This window comes from Corapipo altera, unplaced genomic scaffold, assembly GCF_003945725.1.
Source record: "Corapipo altera isolate COAL_440 unplaced genomic scaffold, ASM394572v1 22, whole genome shotgun sequence".
Classification (NCBI taxonomy): domain Eukaryota; kingdom Metazoa; phylum Chordata; class Aves; order Passeriformes; family Pipridae; genus Corapipo; species Corapipo altera.
This window is the reverse complement of record NW_020884886.1, coordinates 14519820-14537206: the sequence shown is the minus strand read 5'-3', so window position 1 is coordinate 14537206 and position 17387 is coordinate 14519820. Positions and strand designations below refer to the sequence as shown.

The 17387-nt window shown below is 40.2% G+C and overlaps 1 protein-coding gene across 1 annotated transcript; it reads left to right on the top strand.

Annotated features, from left to right (window-relative positions):
- The first annotated feature begins 173 nt into the window (after nucleotides 1-173).
- UGDH (UDP-glucose 6-dehydrogenase) lies at nucleotides 174-16059 on the top strand. Its single transcript, XM_027642989.1, has 12 exons — nucleotides 174-311; nucleotides 950-1118; nucleotides 3319-3420; nucleotides 4766-4966; nucleotides 5054-5251; nucleotides 5742-5889; nucleotides 7199-7293; nucleotides 10316-10446; nucleotides 11145-11278; nucleotides 12375-12466; nucleotides 12552-12662; nucleotides 14810-16059. Exons 2-12 carry the CDS (start codon nucleotides 957-959, stop codon nucleotides 14918-14920), a joined length of 1485 nt encoding a protein of 494 aa, XP_027498790.1. The 5' UTR covers nucleotides 174-311; nucleotides 950-956; the 3' UTR covers nucleotides 14921-16059.
- The last annotated feature ends 1328 nt before the right edge of the window (nucleotides 16060-17387 follow it).

Below are 17387 nucleotides of genomic sequence, written 5' to 3'. Positions count from 1 at the left end.
CGGAGGCCCTCCCGCACCCCGGCGGGACGGGACCGGCCCTGCCCTGCCCGAACGCCCCCGGCCATTCCCGGCCCCGCGCCGGGCGGGCGGGGCGGCGCCGCTCCCCGCCCCCGGGGGAAGGAGGAGGCGGGGCGGCTTCGCTCCGCGTCCCCGCCATGAAGCAGCCGCCTCGGCCCCGCGGCGGCCCTTTAAATAGCGGCCGCTGCGGCCGCCGCTCCCTTCGCAGTGGAGCGTCGAGCTGAGCCCGCCGAGCATCCTCCCCGGGCATCCCCGCCGCGCATTCCCGCCGCAGCGCTCCCGCTCGATCCGCAGTAAGTCTGCAGGCTGGGTCTGCGGTGCCGGCCGCGGATCCCGCCGCTGCCGCCCCGGGGGCCGGGCGCGGCCGGGAAGCCGCTCCCTTCCCGCTGCGCTCCCAGGGATGGAGCCCGCGGGGTCGGCCCGGCCCGGGGAGAGCGCGGTCAGCTCGGCCCGCTCCCTTCGCCGGGGAGGAGGCGGGAGCTGCGGCCTCCCTTTCCTGGCCGAGGGGCTCCGGCGATCGGGCGCGGCCCGGGGTCCCGGCCCGGCCGGCTCTGCCCGCGGCCGTGGGGCCGCGCCGGAACGCGCCGTGCGCTGCCCGCGGCGGTGGGCGCTGCTCCTGCCCGGGACTGCCGTGGCATCAGCAATTCCCCGGCCCCAGGATGGTGGTGGCGGTGGCAGGATTCAAAGCGACCACAGAAACGCTTCCTCAGGCGTCTGTGTGTGCTGGCGCTCTGCTGGGGAGGGGCAGACTCCAAAGTCTTCCCGGGTGGGAGACGGGAGTAGCGGTTCGTTTCAAGAGACCAGCTGTAAGAAAATATTTCTGCGGCAGCATGATAAAATCTGAAATCATCAATACTCTGAATTCCTTGAATTGTTGGCCACTGTTTTAATTTATAGCTCCCGATTTTCCTTTCCCCCCTTCTCTTACCAGAGCAATCATGTTTGAAATTAAGAAGATTTGCTGCATTGGTGCTGGTTATGTCGGTGGGCCAACCTGTAGTGTTATTGCCCAAATGTGTCCCAATATCAAAGTGACTGTCGTGGACGTCAATGAAGCCAGAATCAATGCCTGGAATTCAGATACGCTCCCAATCTACGAGGTAAATGTCACTGTTGTCTCTTATTCCAGCCAGTGTTGCATTTTCTTGCTTCCTGCCACATGGCATTTCCCCATAGCCCATTTCTGAAGCTTGTCAAGTTTAGCACAGTAACGCCCTTCAAAAAGAGTATTCTGGAACAGCTGCTTTTCACTACTGCTCATTAAACCAGATTTTTTAAATAACTTAATATGGGTGATGCAGACAGGTATTAATGATTATATGAAGGGCTTGGTAAGGAAAATGTAATTCTGTATATAGTGAGTTGTGCTAAATCATGCTGAGTTTCTTTCGGGACCCAATTTAATCATAACATAGTCCTCTTGTTCTGTTATAGAAATTATCTGTGGTGTTGTAGCACCATAAGAATGTATAATATTGAATTGTAAGCTTTATTCACATTTTGAATACTAACAAAATCCAATCTGTGCTACTTGACTTTAACTGTGTTGAAAGATGGGGACAGTTATGTTCCTGATTCACTTGTACCATAAACCTTCAATCTGACCTGGGAAGACTAGGCCAAATGAATGTATCACACTGTCACTCCTTCATTACAAAGTGACTTGAATTTCAAAATATGTAAAGCAGTTTTCTATTTTGCTTCTCTTAGCACTCGTAATTTTCTACTCTTTTTCACCCTAAAAGAATAGGTCTCTATTTCTTTCCTTTATTCTTTCATGAGATATAGTTTTTAGTTTTTACAGATTTGAGTTCTTTTCTTTACTAAGAGCAAAAACTTATCTTCACTTGTCTCCCAAAGACAAGGCATATACCTGGTACTATCAGTTATTCTTTTGCTATAAGAAGTCTGTGCTGTAACACTAATGCACATTTTTTCCCTCTGAAAACCAAAGCTGTACTGTGACTAAGTGGAGATGAATAGACCTCCTTTGTCATACAAATTCAAAGGAAAATGTATATAATGTTCAGAGTAGCAGGTGAGACATGAGTAAAGTTTATGAAAGCAAGTACTTTGTTTTCTGTAAACACTCAGACTAAATGAGCTAAAGTAGACCTAGTCTTGGTGTGCTTTTTTTTAATTTTTTTTTTCCTAAACCCAAAGTCACAACATCTGTTTCCTGGAATGGTGTCATTTGCTTACAAAGAATGTACAAAAACTGCCAAGAGTTAGTTCAGACAGTTATAAAATTGAGTCATTGCACAGTGAGCTTTTTGTATTTTTTTTGCTTTGGGTTTTTTCTTTTCACTGTCAGAAATTGTCTATTGGGCTGCCTTTCTATTTACATCCCAGGAAGACTGTAGTTGGAACACTTGGTGGGTTGTAACGTGTTATTTTGCCTGTTCTGAATTTTGTTTTCCTTTTAAGTAGGTGGCATTTGATATAAAATGAGACAGTAGAAATGTCTTGCATAAGAAAGCTTCTGCTTTTTCTTCTCTCCATCCAGTGAACCTTTGCCTTTCTGGCATTTACTCAAATATCTAACGTCATGATAGGTGTCTCAAGTTGGAGATTTGATTACTAGGAGAAAGTGTATGACTATTCAAACAAAAAGTAAAGGCTTCTTTTATCTATGACAACTATATCTTAGTTAAATTCTTTTTCGGACCATTCTCATACAGAGGATTGCTCACACATGTGTGACCTCCTGCTTCTCTTGCCTGAGTGGAAGTGTTAAGGGAAGGGAAAATGTTATGTGTCTCTGGAAAGAATCTCATCATATTATGGCTGTGATTCTTCCCCCCGTACATGTGGGGCCATGACAAGCTTAATCTGACCCAAAGATGGGTGGTTCCTAAAAGGAGTGGTCTTGATCACCCATGTGTCTCTGCTGCATATCTTTCACTGGGTCTGGGCTTGCTGACTGGGTGGAAGACTTCTTTGTGGGCTGGGTTTTTTTTTGTGCTGATCAGTTTTTGAATCTACTTAAAATCCCTCTACAGGTATTTCTTTAATTGTTGCTCATGGTAATAGAATTAAGTGTGGGAATAAGTAGAGGCTAAAGTCTGGCTGTACAGGTAACAGTTCAGTGTGGTGAAAGTCTCAAGACAGCATTCTGAGCCTTTCGAATAAGAAAGGGCTTTTTTCACCGTGTAAATCTATAGAAACTTGACTCATGGCAGACTGAAAACATGCTGCACTGAGAGGGGGGGGAAGTCTCTCTGTATCTGAAATGATTTGATCATACAGTTTGTTGTTCTTCTAACTGCATTAACCTTAACTGCTTTTTTTTTTTTCCAGCCAGGGTTAAAAGAAGTAGTAGAATCATGTCGAGGAAGAAACCTCTTCTTTTCCACTAGTATTGATGATGCCATTAGAGAAGCTGATCTTGTATTTATATCTGTAAGTTTAGTGGGAGAAGGTGGTTGTGTTTTTCTTTTTTTTTTGTTTCTTATCAAATCATTATGTTGGTCTTCTTTCTGCCTTTGTTTTGTATGTAGTTTCAATTCACAATGTCATGTCACTGTGTCACAGATTCTTGTCTTTCTCCGTATTGTAGGAAGAGTGTTAAGTAAGATTTTATTTTTTTTTTAATAACCAGCAACACCTTTGACAAATGAACAGGTTCTAAGTCAAAATGGTAATGATGTTTAGTTTGGTTATGTGTATGGAATCTTAGAGCCGAATGTAGTGCAGCTCTGTCATGCAGTGTACTACTGAAATCTATGGGATCTTAATAATACTGATAAAGTTCCTAGAGAGGGATGCAAAATCATATGCTGGTTATTGGATTACAAAGATGACTTATTTCTTGAAACTTTTAAAAATAGTGTATTAATGGAAGAAGGTATGGCTTTAATACTCTAGCTTTAATATTTTGAAGCTGTTGACACCACTGGAAAGAGGATCCAGTCAAATATGAACAGTATGACCTTGTGTAATTTAGAATGTTGTTAGTAATGCAGAATCTGAAAGAACTGTTTGCTATTTGTCTTGATAGGCCACAGTTGAGGGCTTTTCTATTACTGAAGTTTTTTTCTTGAGAGCTCTTCTTTGTTAGGGCACTGTACTACGGAGCTCTCTTTCTGATAGTATTTTTCTCCATTCATTAAATCTAAAATGAATGCTGCGTGACTGGATGACTGCCACTATTACTGCCCATATATTGCCACCTGTTCTTGGTTCGAAACATGCTGTTGTGTTATACATGTTGTTGCCATTTGATACATGCTGAAATAAAAGGACCCTCTGTCTTAATCTAAAGGACGTGTTTTCCCTCATGTTGCCTTTTCTTTGTACTTCAGTGTAGTGATTTTCATCAGCTCTACACTTAGATTTCACTGCAAAGTGAGTTTAAACTATAGCTAGCTGCAAGGTTCTTTTGTGAACCTTTGCACTCTTAGTGTGGGACAGGTAACAGAAGGTGGCTGGCCATAATCATGAAGAAATTACTGGTGTTTCCAGAATAAGGACTATGTTTCACCAAAGCCTGTAGAGCTGCTATGAATTGTGCTTGTTTAAATCCTGTTTGAATAGAGGCCAGCGAGCTTTCTGTAGAAAACAAAATGGGTAATTGAGACAGCTAATAGCTGTTCATCTGATATGGTAACCAGAATAATTTTGGGGTAGAAGAATTTTCCTTCCTCTGGGAAGGAAAAGTCTGTCAATCTTGGCAATTTCACCTTGACCTTAACACAAGAGTTACTGACCTGCAACATTTCTACACCTTTCATGTATCTGTAATTAGGTTAATACTCCAACAAAGACCTATGGAATGGGAAAAGGCCGAGCAGCTGATCTGAAATACATTGAAGCTTGTGCTAGAAGAATTGTACAGAATTCAAATGGCTATAAAATTGTCACTGAGAAAAGCACAGTTCCAGTACGTGCTGCAGAGAGCATTCGTCGAATATTTGATGCTAATACAAAACCTAACTTGGATTTGCAGGTAAACATAAACTTTGAGTTGTGTATTTAAAGGCTGGTTGTTGCTTTTGTCTTTTATTTTGGTTTTTGTTTTTTTCTGTGCCTGTAGGTGCTGTCCAACCCAGAGTTCCTTGCAGAAGGAACAGCCATCAAGGACCTGAAGAACCCAGACAGAGTGCTTATCGGTGGAGATGACTCTCCAGAGGGACAGAAAGCTGTCCGTGCTCTTTGTGCTGTTTATGAGCACTGGGTGCCCAAAGAAAAAATCCTCACAACCAATACGTGGTCATCAGAACTTTCTAAACTGGTTGGTGTTACTCACTGCTGTTTTCTGCAAAGAGCAAAGGGTAGAAGTGAGACAAAGCTCAGAAGCAGAATTTCAATGATACTGAGTGATGCAGCTAGGAAATACAGATGAGGCTGGGAGGACCCAATATGCCTGTCAAAGGATATTAATCTCTTCCAGTTATCTCAGCTGAGCTAATAGATGATAACAACTTTCCATGAAGTCATTTTCTCACTCTTACTGCTGTTATTTATTACTAAGAATAAACCTCCAGTGCTGCAGAAACTGATTGCCTCATAAAATGGTTCAAACTCTGCAAATTAAGCATTACAATGTTTCGCTTAGATCCCATTAACTGGCATCTATGTATTAAACTAGTTATGTTACCATTTTGTATGTCAACAGAGTTACATAGATACTGAAGTAATCCTTTCAGTAGCAACTCCCTTTGGTCTGTGAACATCTTCATTTCTGGAAAAATAAAGTTCTTTACTATGCTTTTTGTTTACAGGCAGCTAATGCTTTCCTTGCCCAAAGAATCAGCAGCATTAACTCAATCAGTGCTCTGTGTGAAGCTACAGGAGCAGATGTTGAAGAAGTAGCAAGAGCTATTGGAACAGACCAAAGAATTGGAAATAAGTTTCTCAAAGCCAGTGTTGGTAAATGAAAAATTCCTACTTTTTTCTTTTTTTTTTTTTTCCCCTTGGGCTTCTGTTTAACAGTGCAATAGTCTTACTAGTAGTGTTTTGAAGTAAGTAATCTAAAACTCTAAAATCTTCTACAGCTTTAGAAATGCTTAATTCATGAAAATATTGCTGTAGATCACTAGTATAAATCTCTTTTTCTGGTTAAATGTCTAGGACTGAGGTTGCTCTAGACCCTGGCAATCTGAAACTGGAGAGTGCATGGTTTATCCTGCCTGTGACGCTAGAAAGAAAAGCTGCAACTTTATTTTTCTGAAGCATCGTGGGTGATAGAGCTCTCCAAGATGTCTTCCCAATTTTAACTGCTGCAATTTTGTTTGGCAGTTGCTGCTGGTGGCCTGAGAGAGGATGATACCTCTAGGCTGGAATGTGTGATGACAGCTTCTAATTTGTAGGATGAATTCATAGAATCGTTAAGATTGGAAAAGACCTCCAAGATAGAATCCAACCTTTGACTGTTCACCACCTTGTCAACTAGACCATGGCACTAAGTGCCACATCCAGTCATTTCTTGATTAGATTTACTAGAGAGTAAAACATAAAGTGGTGACAGTACATCAAACTTTGAAACCTCAGAACAAGACTAAAGCCTTATCTGTATGACTTCAAGCTAGAAAGTGTGACTTTAAAATAACCTTATTAATTATAACCTATCCTAGAGCCTATGTAAGAGTGAAAATTAGAGAGCAAATACATTACCAAAATTATTCTTAGATCATTATAATTCCTTCCATAATGTGTTGTTTCTGGGATTCTGCTTGCTGAGCAAAGTTCTAGGTTCAAGGATCCCTCTAATTATCTCAGTTGCCCTTTGATCAGCTGTGGTGATCTTTGGTTCTTGGCAGTGATTAGATATACATTTGGGGATGTGGGAAGAAAGACCTTAATGTTAACACATTTGTTCTGAGAAATATTAATCTAAATCTTGAGGTGGGGGGAGAGCAAGCCCAGAAGCTTGTCCATCCACTTATAATAAGATAGCCCATAGCTGCTTTTTTTCATACCAGTCCCCAAGTCTAGGTTAAAACTTTCATCAAATTCACTGGAACCTGAAGCAGATTTTAAGGCTTCTGTAACTGACAAAATAAGTAGGTCCAAGAGTTAGCTTTTGAGAGATTATTAAGGTTTTTCATTTACTAGCAGTGAAATACTGGGAAAAATTATAATGCTAACTGTGCCAATGATTACCACAACCTACTTGATTCCAAAAATTGGCTTAGATCAGTACCATAGTCACCTGTAAAATAACCATTTGCTCTTTCAGGATTTGGAGGTAGCTGTTTTCAGAAGGATGTCTTGAATTTAGTGTACCTCTGTGAGGCACTGAACTTACCTGAGGTAGCTCGCTACTGGCAACAGGTACAAATTCTTCACCATTTTTTTTTTTTTTGAGAGGGTGACATTTCTTCAGCACTCAGCTTATAAGCATTGTCCACATATATATAATCTGTGTTTCAGCTCTAAGGAGCACATACCTTAATGCTGATCACCTTAATATTTTAGTGACATTCGATACTTGTGGGTTCTTAGGCTTTCTGGGGGTGAATTAAGTTGTCTGGATCAAATGATTTGGGGAGTTGTCTAAAAGCAGCAATAGAAAATGTGAAGTACAAGCATGTGGTTCCTGTCCTCCTCTTGCAGTTGGGTATCTCTGTCCACTTTGAATTCAGAACTTGTGATCTTTTCCTCAGGGTCTACTTTTATGGTTCTGAAAGAACTGAGTAGAACTTACTAATATTTTTTTTTTTTAATAAACACAGTTGCTGTTGTTCCCCAGTATAATGTTAGGAATGGTTGGGAAGATGTAGATGCTCTCAGGCCTAGCTCCAATGCAACAATACTGTGATACTCAGTCTGTACTAGCAAGTGTTTCCCTATTAACACTTCACCTTTTTTCCCAGTCCTGAATGAGAAGCAGCTTTGAGATGTATGGTATGGTCAAAAAAACACCTATGGTTTTTTTGTCCTGATTTATCTGGGGTGGTCAAGTATAAGGCTGCCTAGCGGATACCCCCAGAACACTAAGCACATGATTTGCCTACCTTATTAGCAGCTTTACTTTCTTTAATCTTCATTATAGCTAGTCTTTTTTCCCCTCACTCTTCTCCATCCCAGTCTACTGCCAAATAAACAAGCTGCCCATAATCATGACTTCATCACTGGTCAGTTGTGCTCCATCTGTACTGAAGTACAGTATTTCTTATATCATTTTCTAGGTCATCGTGGCCACATGGTAGTGTTCATGGGATTACTTAGGCTTTTTTGCCTTGGCAAGATTCTATTCCCTCAAAGGTCCCTAATCCTTCAAATGTCTGAAGCTTGGCTGGATCTCCCTCGTAATTCCCTCATAACTACCTGTAAAACACAGCCATGTCTGAGTGCTATTTGTGACTTATGTCAGCTTCTTCCATTACCTGTGATGTCCAGTGGCTCTCTATGTTCTGTTCAGGTAGTTTAACTTCCAGCCAGGGGCCAGTCAGCAATAACTTACGTTAATTGCTTGGGACAAGGAAGACATGGGTTTTATGCCATCTGCCTTCAAAGGTTTGAATTGACATCTTCCTTAAAAACATCCTTCATTACAATGGCCTAGTCTATGGTGGAGAGGCTTGTGATCCCATCAGTACAGAGACCTTGTGCAAGCATCCAGGAGAAGCTTGGTTCAGTACAGGAGTTGGATGCATTGCCATAGCAGGAAAGAAGACAAGCCATAGTGTCGCATGTTTGCTTCAAGAGCTACTGCTTTTACTAAGTGTAAGATGTAAGCGGACAACAGACAATCCCTGGAACAGTAGGAGCTGCAGGAACCAGCATGTTACCTCACTGATAATCTGATGTATAGGGGGAAATTAATACTGTCCTGAAAGAAAAATGAAATTGGTTTGGCTCTGTCCTCTGAGATCGCAAGGGTCCTTCTCAAAATGCAGCCTACTTGGTATCTTGGCAATGCAAATGCATAGAAACACTTAGAGTTTGCTCTGTCTGGAGGGTTTTTTTTATTTAACAAAAGCCTGAAAGGTTGCATTGTTACTGTAAAAAAACTACTTAAAGTACTTTTAGTGCTTTTATGCTCTCTTACTCTCTTTTAAGAGCAGTGTTTCTCCATGGCTTACTCAGCTGTGGATAAATCAGATGGTAAGAACAGGTGCTGCAGAGTTAGGGTAAGGTAAAATGCTATGCTCGTGTAGTGCAACCCCCTGCCTGCAACTTCTGCTTCCCCAGAGCACTGTCATCTCACAGAGGTCTGTGTGCCCCAGCCCACACTGGGGGCTCAAGGCATGTAATGCACACATGTACACCCATATAAGGAACTGTGTGAGCCCCTTCTTTGTGGCCTGAGTGCTGCACTCTCAGCAGCCCATGCACATAGGACAGCTCAGACCAGATGCAAATTCTGCAGGATATGTTGATCAGAACAGTTCCAGAATCCTAAGTTTTATTCTCTCTTGACTTTAGACAGGGCAGGAGTCTCTAATACCAATATCTTCATTCCTTGAAAACTTAACCTACAGAAAGAATTATATTCCTCTTGCCCTATCAGCTGTACCTTCATTGCCTGACACTGCCCTGTTGAATTGCAAAAATCTCACTGCTTTTATTTCTTTTCCTTAAATGAATCTAGTTCACCAATATCCTTCTACTGTATAGTTTGTTATATATTTGTTTTGTAGGCTGTTGCTGTTAATTCTTGATTTGGGTTAATTTCAAAAACCCGGAGGGATGTGTGTAGGTCCTTGCAGTCCACTTTGAATACTGACTAGGTGGGGGAACCTACCTTTCCTATTCGAACAGTGATCCCAGTGCCTTCTGTGTGTAAGGGCTGGAGGAAAGCACAGGAACAGCTGGTGATTGAACCCACTTTTATTTAATAACAAAATAACAAAAGTGAGGCATTTAAAAATGTGGCTGAATTACACTAGTTTTGTGTATTGGTATCTGTTGTGTGCATTAAAAAGGTTAAAAATGTTATCACGGTTGTTACACATGGTGTGTAAAGAAATGTGGGTCTGGCAATGGGATGTCCATGTGACATCAAATACTCTAACAATGAAATTGTATTCTAGGCAGAAACATGGAAAGCGATAAGTTTTATAGTTTCCTTAAAAACAATCTGAAAAAAACCTAGCCTTTAAACTAGATAATGAATAATAGGATGTGTGTATGTGTATCTGTAGTTACTGCTTAAAATAGGATTTGGTTCATAATTTGATAAATTAATTAAATTTATCTTTGGATTACTTATGATACTGAGTAAAAATATGCAGCTTTCTCTTTTAAGACTCTGTTAAACTTGTGTGGGTGGCTTGGCTTGATTGTTAATAGAATCTGTTTATAGTTAAAATGTCTCCCTTCTGTACCATCATGCCTTATATCATTTCAGGTCATAGACATGAATGATTATCAGAGGAGAAGATTTGCTTCCCGCATTATTGACAGTTTGTTCAATACTGTCACTGACAAGAAGATTGCTATTTTAGGGTTTGCATTCAAAAAGGATACTGGGGACACAAGGTAAGAAAGTGAGCACAGTTCACTAACATGGATTCCCTACAGCTGTCACCAGCCATGCAGCTAAACCGCCCAATTGAATTGCATTAATAAAAATAGATCAGATATGGGACCCTTCACTGCTTGTGACTGAATTGGTTTGTAAAAAGGGTTGGTCTTTCTTATGTGGGTGAGACAATTGATTCTTGACCTCTACAACATACTTGACTCATTCAGAAGATCAAGCAGATAACTCTATTTCTTGCTAACTTGCATATGCAAAGATAAATTTTGAGAGTCCTTTCGTTCTCCACAGAAATGAATGCAAACATTTTTGCAGCTGGTTCTAAATTGCTGTGTAAAGCCAAAGTTTTGGCTTTATTTCCTGAGGGTGTTTTTTTCTGTTTTCTTGTGAAGCTCAAACTTGATACAACTCTTCAACTGCAGTTTGTGGGGAATGCTTATAAGCTCTGTGCCTTCTTAATTATGGTCATTAGGAGTCCTGGGACTTACTATCTCTCTTGCATGACTCAGCAAGAGAGATACAGACTTGGTTTTCATATTATTCTCCTTGGTGTCCCTCAAGATTTCAGGTTTGTTGCTGGTGTGGTGTTGGTGTGGTTGCCACTAAGATATTGAATGTAAAATGCATATAATGATAGCTGAAGACTTTCATTACTTAGAACATGCCACTTGGTTCTTTAATTGATTCTCTTCCCTAGAGAGTCATCCAGTATCTACATTAGCAAGTATTTAATGGATGAAGGAGCAAAGCTCCATATATATGACCCTAAAGTACCTAAAGAACAAATCATCTTGGATCTCTCGCATCCGGGTGTCTCAGAAGATAACCAAGGTAAAAATGCTCCCCACTTCCAACCCTATTCTCAATATACATGGGGTCTGTTTAAATATTATATATTCATTTTCAGCATGACATTTGTGCTGTTGGTTACACTTATTAGAAGGTTGTCATAGCTCAGAGGATTACTCTAACTCTTCTCCCTTTCCCCATAGCTTTTATAGATAAATGCTAATCCTGGACTATTGTATATTTTTCTTTAGATAATATTCATTTGAATAGATGGCAAGAGTTTTCCCTCTGCATAATTAAAAGAAGGAGAGACTAGTGCCTTTCTGGCAGCTCCATTTTGTCTTGAGTTCTATCTTGCATTAGTTCCTTCTTGCGTATCTAAAATGGAAATAAAGAAGTAGTTCTGGAATTCGTGGTTGAGCATTCTCTCTTCCTTCATATCACTTCCAAATTCATTCCAACTTCCAAATTCCTTAAATTCAAGAAGACGTTAAAGTAATCATCTGTGATTAAAAATTTCTTGGGGAGAAGCAGGGAGTATTTGGGACCTCTGTTTTCTTATTAGGAAAGGGAGAAAATGGAGTTGATGGAGGGGGAGAATAGATCAGCCTTGTAAAGGTGAAGAGAATGGAGGAAAATGAGCTGTGATGAAGAAGAGTGAAGGGTGGACATTGTTTGTAATGCCCTTGAATTTAGAGGGAAAGGACAGAGACTGGCCTCTAGGCATCTACTCAGACAGAGAATGAAGGCAGCCCCCAGGAGCCGTGTGTATCTTCTCTGGTGTGAACTGAGTGTTAAATAGAAACTGTGATGTGCTGCTATTGTACAATGACCTTTGTGAGAGCTGGCATTTGAACATGCCATAGTACCTTCTAATTCTAGAGATGTGCTTGACTGTTTACATCGAATTTGAATGTCGGACTTGAAACATTTAAGTGCTCTGACGCTATTCTGATGCCAGATACAAGCTGCTTTCATTTAAATAAGTAAAATCAAAGTGACAAATGTCTTGATAGAAAATGTCTCTGAGTGACTGCTTGTTTGTGTAGGGCAAGGAAGGAGACTACTTTGCCAGGAGTATGCCAGATTGATGCTAAAGGTGTGTGCAGAATAAGACTTTATTTTCCTTCTGTTACAGTGTCTCGGTTGGTCACTATCAGTCAAGATCCCTATGAAGCCTGTGATGGAGCTCATGCCCTTGTAATTTGCACTGAATGGGACATGTTTAAGGTAAATGTTATCTTTATTTTAAACTAAAGGAAAAGAGAGGAAGTGTACTGTTATTTATTTTATTTGCTTTAATTACCCTTTACAGGAGTTGGATTATGAACGTATTCATAAGAAAATGCTAAAGCCTGCATTTATCTTTGATGGTAGGAGAGTTCTAGATGATCTCCACAATGAGCTACAAGTCATTGGCTTCCAGGTAATCAGCTGGCTGATGCTGCTTATGTTTCTTTCCTTCTGTTCTCTTCCCTCTTCCATGACTGAGTAGCAAGGGAAAAAAAACCTTTTTGAGGTAAGGGTTTAGATGTAAACCTGTCTATTCCTAAGTCTCTTCACTACTGCTCTCTTCCTCCATTATCTTAACAGAGCATCAGTCAATGAAATTATTAAAATTCAAACTACTTCAGAGTATGCCATCAACATTTAGCAGTATAAGCCTTAGAATCATAGAATCATTTTCCCCTACCTAGAAACTTATTTTAATTCCACTACCATCAAAATAAAAATAAAAAAAAAAGGCAGTGCATACAAAGATGTATCTGAAGATAAGTCAATGCTTGAGTGTTACATTGGAGGTTAGAGGAGCTGACTGATTAGTCCTTTGTGATCGACTAAGATCAACCAGAAGATGAGAACAGTGGTGTTTGTTTACACCAAAGAGAGAACCCAGAAGCAAATGCTTAACTTTTTATCTGAGCATTTTGCTAAGATAATAGCAAATTCTACATCACATTATAGCCCATGTCATATTTCTCCTAGGAACTTCTCTTCTGAAGTCTGTCATGGCTTAAAGGCTTTCCAGATCACAGACTGTACCTTTGCATTTCTTTTATGAAATTCTAGTTGAATTTTTAACCAATTTGTGAGTTTGCCATCTAGAATCCTGTTGGTCACCCAGGTTTATTATCCAGATTTTTCATCCAGAATATCATTACAAAGACATTTAACAATTGACCTATATTCTCTGCATAAACTAATAAAATGGATTTTGTCTATAATGGACAATATTTAAGTTTTTAGGGCCCTAGTCTTTAACTTCCCTTACTAAAAGCTGTTGGATTAGACAGCCTGATGCTAATAGTAATTTGAGTTGCTTTAAACTTTTTCTTAAACTGGCATTTAAATAACTTATAGCACACCTACCACTTCAATTATAACCCATTTCCACAGTGGAAGCTTAGTTCAGGATATATGAATGTGAAGCTCTGTGATTCTAGGCAAAGTAATTTCTGCTCAGGTCTCAAGCAAGGAAAGCCTTGACTTTTTGCTTTTGGCATAGACATAGACTTTTGGCATTTGACCAGTAGTAAAATTGCCAAATCCCTGAATAATCTGGTAGAAGCATCTCAGCCAGACCCAATAAGAACAGAATCTACAAGCCAGATGCATGTTTCAGATGCATACTCCTGAATACTATGATTATTCGTATAATGGCTACAGGATTTCTCTCTTGATATTTTTTTCCCTGTTTAAGCTACAGTTATTGACACTGTTTGTGAACCAGCTTGTATAAATTGATCTAACCAGGCAGTTGAAGCTGTTAATGGACAGATATAATACATACAGCTCACTTGACTCTTTAAACAACTCTCTTCAGAGTTAACTCAGATATCTGTCTAGAATATACTAATCAAAATTTTGTTAAAATAGTTGAAGTATTTTGTCTTTTGGTGCTCTGCATCTGGCCTGCATTATTTAAGAGGAAAGCTACAGCTCTGCTTATTTACTGAGTGTCTGAACTATCTTACTGGTTGGTGTTTTGTTTTCTACAAGGTCTGTCCTTAGTGATTTACATTAGTGTGACCTAGAAATTAGAGGAACTTGCCTTGCTCTTTGAATTTTGCAGTACCTGGTTTGTGTGTGTGTTGGCTTTGTTACATGCTTTCTCTTGGATAGTGTTGGCTGCCTTTAGCCTTTCGGAGTTGTGTTGCTTCAAAAAAGCAACCTGCAATAAGGAGGGAAAAAGATTTTTCAATGCTAATGTAGTGTAAATTTTTAGGAAAAGGAGTCCAAACCTACATTTTATGAATACCAAGAAATATTTTATGGTATTTGGTAGTCCTATGGAAGCTGAGGCAGGTGAATATTCAAATTAGCAAGATGTGGCTTTAAGTAGGTAAAGCAGGCACCTGTGAAAGGCTGGTTGTTTGCTGTTTTTTTTAAACAAACTCTTTGCAACTCCAATGACAGAAACTGTCCCTGGGCACACTGTGCTTTGTGGCTTGTGTTATTCTAGTGTTCATGAAATGCAGTCATGATCCTGAATTTAACTTGTAGGTTCCTCATAGGCTGGCGTGATTATGTTAGCTTGCCACACTCACTTGTTATATGTGTTTTCTGTTTCAGATTGAAACAATTGGGAAGAAGGTGTCAGCCAAAAGAATTCCTTTTGCTTCTTCGTGTGAAATTCCTAAGTTCAGCCTGCAGGACCCACCTGTCAAAAAGCCTAGAGTATAATGTTTAATAGGTACTGAAGGAATTCTGTGGATTTTCTTAGTGAAAATAACTGTAAGCCTATGCTTTTTTGTAAGGAATTATATTTTTCATAAACTAAACCAGTTTTAGAAATGGTACCTGATACATGTGAAATCAGTCTCTTTTCAAATCTATTTTTATAGAAATTTTTTTTTGTTACTGAAGATGGTACAGACCTCTTTTTAATAATGAATCATCTTTTAAGTGGAAAAGTTACTTTCAAACTGCAGATTTCTGCTTCCAGAAATGTTCCTAAACAGCACTTTAAATGTTTCAAGTGATATGAAAGCAAAAGAAATAGAATATCCTTTTACCTTAGTCCAGTTGTGGACGATGATGAGGAACTCTGGTCTTACCAATTTTTCATTTTCTTTTGGGGTGACTCTTTGCCCAGTTAAACGCTTGCTCTAACTGGCATTGAAATCAAAAGATCAGTTCTTAGTAAACTGGCAGGCTTTAGGTCCAGCCCTAAAATAGAACTGACTGCAACAATAACACCCCATTCCTGGCTGGGATCAGTTGGCACTGATACAGTCTGAACTGCATCTGTTGGAAGCTGGATAGTTCTGCATGCATCAGTCATGTCATTAATGCAGGTGTGGACCAGCAGCTATGAACTGATCCACTGACAGATCTTCAGTTTTGATTCTTTGGTTGTCTTGCCTACATTCCATGTGCAGCCACACAAATTATTGATTTAATCAGATTCCTGGGGCAGGTATTTCCTAAGTTACAGCAATGCAACATATCTTCAGCAGAGGAGCATTCTGCTTGTTTGAACATTGAATTTAAGCAGAATTACCTTAATTTGGTGTCAGCCCAAGTAGAAAGCAAATACTGGCTTTGATTGTTACCTGATGGTTATTTTTTTCCTTCATTCTGCTTACATACTTCATCTGAAAGCAGCTTTTTTAATGAGTCTGCAAAAAATTAATCTCTGCTGTGAAGAAATTATTAAAAATAAATTCAGCCCCAAAAGTTAGTCAGCTTGCTACCTCATTTAATTAGCAGGAATTAATAATTCCTATGTATCTTGATATTTTTGCCTTTACTGTTACTTTATTTCTACCTGTTTTTATTATTCTCAATTGGCCAGTGCTATTAAAATCCTTGAGATGACAGTGTTTGTGTTTGGCTTATTGCATGGGGTTGTGAAACGGAGGGGAGGATAGAGAAGGATGACTATGAACAGCTTTCAGTCTAGAAGGTACAGATGTCTTAGCTGAATAATATAGTGTTGGGATACTAGAGAATTATCCTGCAACTGGTCACATAATACCTTCTGAATTTATGCAACTGGTGTGCCTTCAAGAATGCTGTGTTAATAGTTAAACAGAGGGTAAGATCAGGGGCTTGATAATGAGGGCTATCACCATAACTTTACCCACAGAAATGTAGGTACAGTCAAAGCTTTTGAACAGATACTTGAAGATTTAAGGAACTTGTATAACAATACAAGACACTGGTATCTGACTGAAATAGAACCAGATGCTTTCAGATTCTGCACATTGGTGGCTTTCACATAGGGGTTTACTCTGCAGCAGTCACCTGGCACTTAGGACAAATATGCCTCAGGCTTTTTGTTGTGCTGTAAAATTCTTCTCAGAGGAGCACGTCAGAAGCCACTCAAGGGGAATGGGATTTATGGAGGCTCAAAACCAAACTGTCATCTTTCATCGTGCTATCTCCCTCATTGATTAGTGCTGCTTTCATGCCACACCCACAGAGCAGGGACAACCCTGGGATGATAGAGCTGTAGTACTTCCAACTGGTAGATCATCCTGTGATTGCAGATAGGCATCCTCTTGGCTACCTCTGCCCCCATGGCACCTGGAGGGGCAGGCTGGTCACCTCACCTTGGGGATTACGAAGAGGGTACTGACAAGCTGTGCTCAAAGGATTTCTTGTCCTTCACTAAGTTCAGGTTAGCACAGCAGTACTGCAGGGATTATCTTAACCAGGAGGGTGAATAGAGGCATCAGAAAATCAGGATGTTTTTCAGAAATTTGCACACAGCTGTAGTAGTAGTGCCTCTGTATGTCCTCATCAGTTTGTTAGTCCTGTGTGAAGTGTTGCTCCTGTTAGGAATGTGCAAGTATTCATAAGCTTCCAGTGGTTTTTCACATGCCCTCCCAAGGAGACAGAGGAAGTAGGTGCTATACCCCTATTCCTATCCTGTAGGACTTGCTTTTGCTGTATTGAGCTTAACATTTCTACTGTAAGTTGAACATCTACAGTAAGTTGCCTCCTGCAGACTTAGTCAAAGCCTGAATAGTGACTTTTGGCTTAGTCATAAAGATGTTAGAAAACAGTCAAGTTCATTACAGTGGGATCACTCTAACTCCCCTCTCTTGGGAAAGTGGGGAGGAGGAGATCCTTTCTGAAGAGCAACAAGGGGTAAAACTGGTACTGGCATTTCTCTTGCTTTCTTATAGTCAACTTAGTTTCT